The 2,352-nt window shown below is 44.3% G+C and overlaps 1 protein-coding gene across 1 annotated transcript; it reads right to left on the reverse strand.

Annotated features, from left to right (window-relative positions):
* Positions 1-46: 46 nt before the first annotated feature.
* LOC122333171 (selenocysteine insertion sequence-binding protein 2-like) lies at positions 47-2,138 on the reverse strand (the record flags this gene model as incomplete). The annotated part of the gene is made up of 4 exons (XM_043230674.1): positions 1,991-2,138; positions 1,626-1,920; positions 616-757; positions 47-305 (listed from the first exon to the last, which is right to left on the reverse strand). Coding segments are annotated over exons 1-4 (731 nt in total), but the record flags the coding sequence as incomplete, so codon positions are not given.
* Between the last annotated feature and the right edge of the window lie 214 nt (positions 2,139-2,352).

Genomic DNA, 2,352 nt, shown 5'->3' on the forward strand with positions numbered 1-2,352 from the left:
ACACACACACACACACACACACACACACAGATGAGAGAACAGCTACCACAGTAATGTACTGATGTGTCTCAGAGGAGTTGGACGTACTGCTCCGGCTGAGTGCTGGTTGCTGGAGGTGCTGGCGACTCCCTGGTTGTGTTTAGGGCTGCAGTAGCCGCTGTCGCTGTCGATGTCGGCCTCGCTGGCTCCCTGCTCGCTGGATGACTCCTGCTGAGAGGTGCGTCTGCGTCGGGCTTTATTCTTCCACTGAGGACTGGCCTGATCCGACGCACATCTGACGCTTCCAGACGTCTCGCCAGGGAAATCTGAAAACACACAAGAAGCAGAGCTCAGGAGTAAAGCAGGAGTTCTGCTGTGTACATGAATGTAATACCAATTAAGGAATAAATTGAAGGGGAAAATGTTTTTTCCTCTAACTGTACATGGACGTTTAGATATTTGAATTGAAAACCAAATAAAAATACTGTGGAAGAGATGAATTGTTTGCAGTTCATGCAACATTAATTTCATGACTTTCAATTTAAGCTTTTTTGGTTTTAATTTGTGGAAGAGTGAATTAAGACTTCATAGACCTTCTTAGGTCTTGCAGAATCCATGTAAAGGTCAGCTCAGTACCTGTCTGCTGAGCTGCATCCACCAGCAGCACGGTCTTGGATCTCCCATCAGGCCCGGCAGCACACACCTCCTTCTGTACCGCCACGCTCCGCATCACGGGACGCTTCGCTCTCATTGGCTGAGCCGCTGGCTGCTGCTGCTGCTACACACACGAGCGTTACTTTACTCCAGAGAGCAGTACACTCACATCTTTAGTGTGTGGGCACAATATGTACATTTTTCATAATAAAATATCCAAAAGGTACTAGAACAGTGTCATATACTTCAGGACAGATAATGGAATGTATCATTTGCACTAGAGACGTAATGATAAATCATGATAAAATTCCCACCGTTAGTATTATTTCTTATTTTTATTATCATTATAACAGTATTCTATTACTACGATTTTAACAAGTTAGGTTAAATAAATACTATCCAGCATAAACACTTTATAAAGCATGTTTTAAGTAACAGGCTCGTGTGCGAACAGGGATTTTTTTATTTACTTTTTATTTATTTTCCCAAATTGATAACCTACAGAGTCCCTAAAATAATACAGGCACACTATTCATATGCGCTTGGGATTTTGCATGCTTACGCATTATAATTGCTAGGTTTATATAACCTATTTCCTTTGCGCAACACTATGAATGAAATGAGAGCATGGGTGCACATGAATTAACAGATCTGCTTGCTCAAAATGTGCCTTTTCTTACTGTATTACCTCTAATATGAATTTAACACATCCACAGGAACCATGACACAAAATGGTTCAAGGGTCTATTAAGAAGACTAGTACTGTAAAACATGTTTTAAATTTGGCTTTCATTAGTTCAGGGTGCATTATTTCAAGGCCTCTTTAATGCATGTTGTCCTATATGCTAAGTTTAAAAGTTTCTCCTTGAGACTATTTGAAAAGGTGCTAAAAATGTGAAAAAAACCTAATAATAAAAAAGTGCACATTGCTAAGCGCTGCCACGAAAGCTCACTTCTTCCAGAATAAATGTATTTTCATGAAGTTCTCGTACCTTGTGCAGGACGGGGTTTCGTGAGACGCCTCTCGCTCTCTGCGCCTGGCTGCAGTCGGAGACGGGGTTGAGCACGCCGGCCTGCAGGGGCCCCGTGTACGGCCCCGGGAAGGGCTGGTAGAAGCCCATGACGGGAGGGCAGGGCGTGGGCATGATGGCGTGGTAGTATGCGGGGTAATCGCTGGCCACGGGGGCCTGCGGAGACGACAGGATCGGGTAGGCCAGGTACGGCCCCCCGGGGCCCGGGCTGAGCTGCTGCCAGCGCTGATCTCCGTTATACATGGGCAGCTGCCGGCTGAACCACACAAACACGGGTCATAAAGCAGAAAATATCATATCAACAAAGTGCTTTGTTTAACGCTTACATCATGCCGACATCATCATGTGTGCTGGACTGCATTAATAAAGAAGATATTTCAATCCTGCTGTAGTTACATATCCAGGTTTTTGGCCATATTGTCAAGCCCTAGGCGGGACTATGTGTTGGTCTGACCAGTGGCACAGAGGGAAAAATGTGTGTTTTTTTCCATTTTCATGCTGTGATTCAGATGTGACACACACACACACACACACACACACACACACACACACAGTGTGCACTTCCACTAATTCAAAGAGAACAGGAAGAGAAAGAAGCAGGATACATTGGGAATAGAGGCAGTAGCACACAGATATGTAACTGTATACAAGCCATGTCATAGACTTCTATCACACTACAGATGATTGA

The sequence above is a fragment of the Puntigrus tetrazona genome, unplaced genomic scaffold (genome assembly GCF_018831695.1).
Source record: "Puntigrus tetrazona isolate hp1 unplaced genomic scaffold, ASM1883169v1 S000000207, whole genome shotgun sequence".
NCBI classification, from domain to species: Eukaryota; Metazoa; Chordata; class Actinopteri; order Cypriniformes; family Cyprinidae; genus Puntigrus; species Puntigrus tetrazona.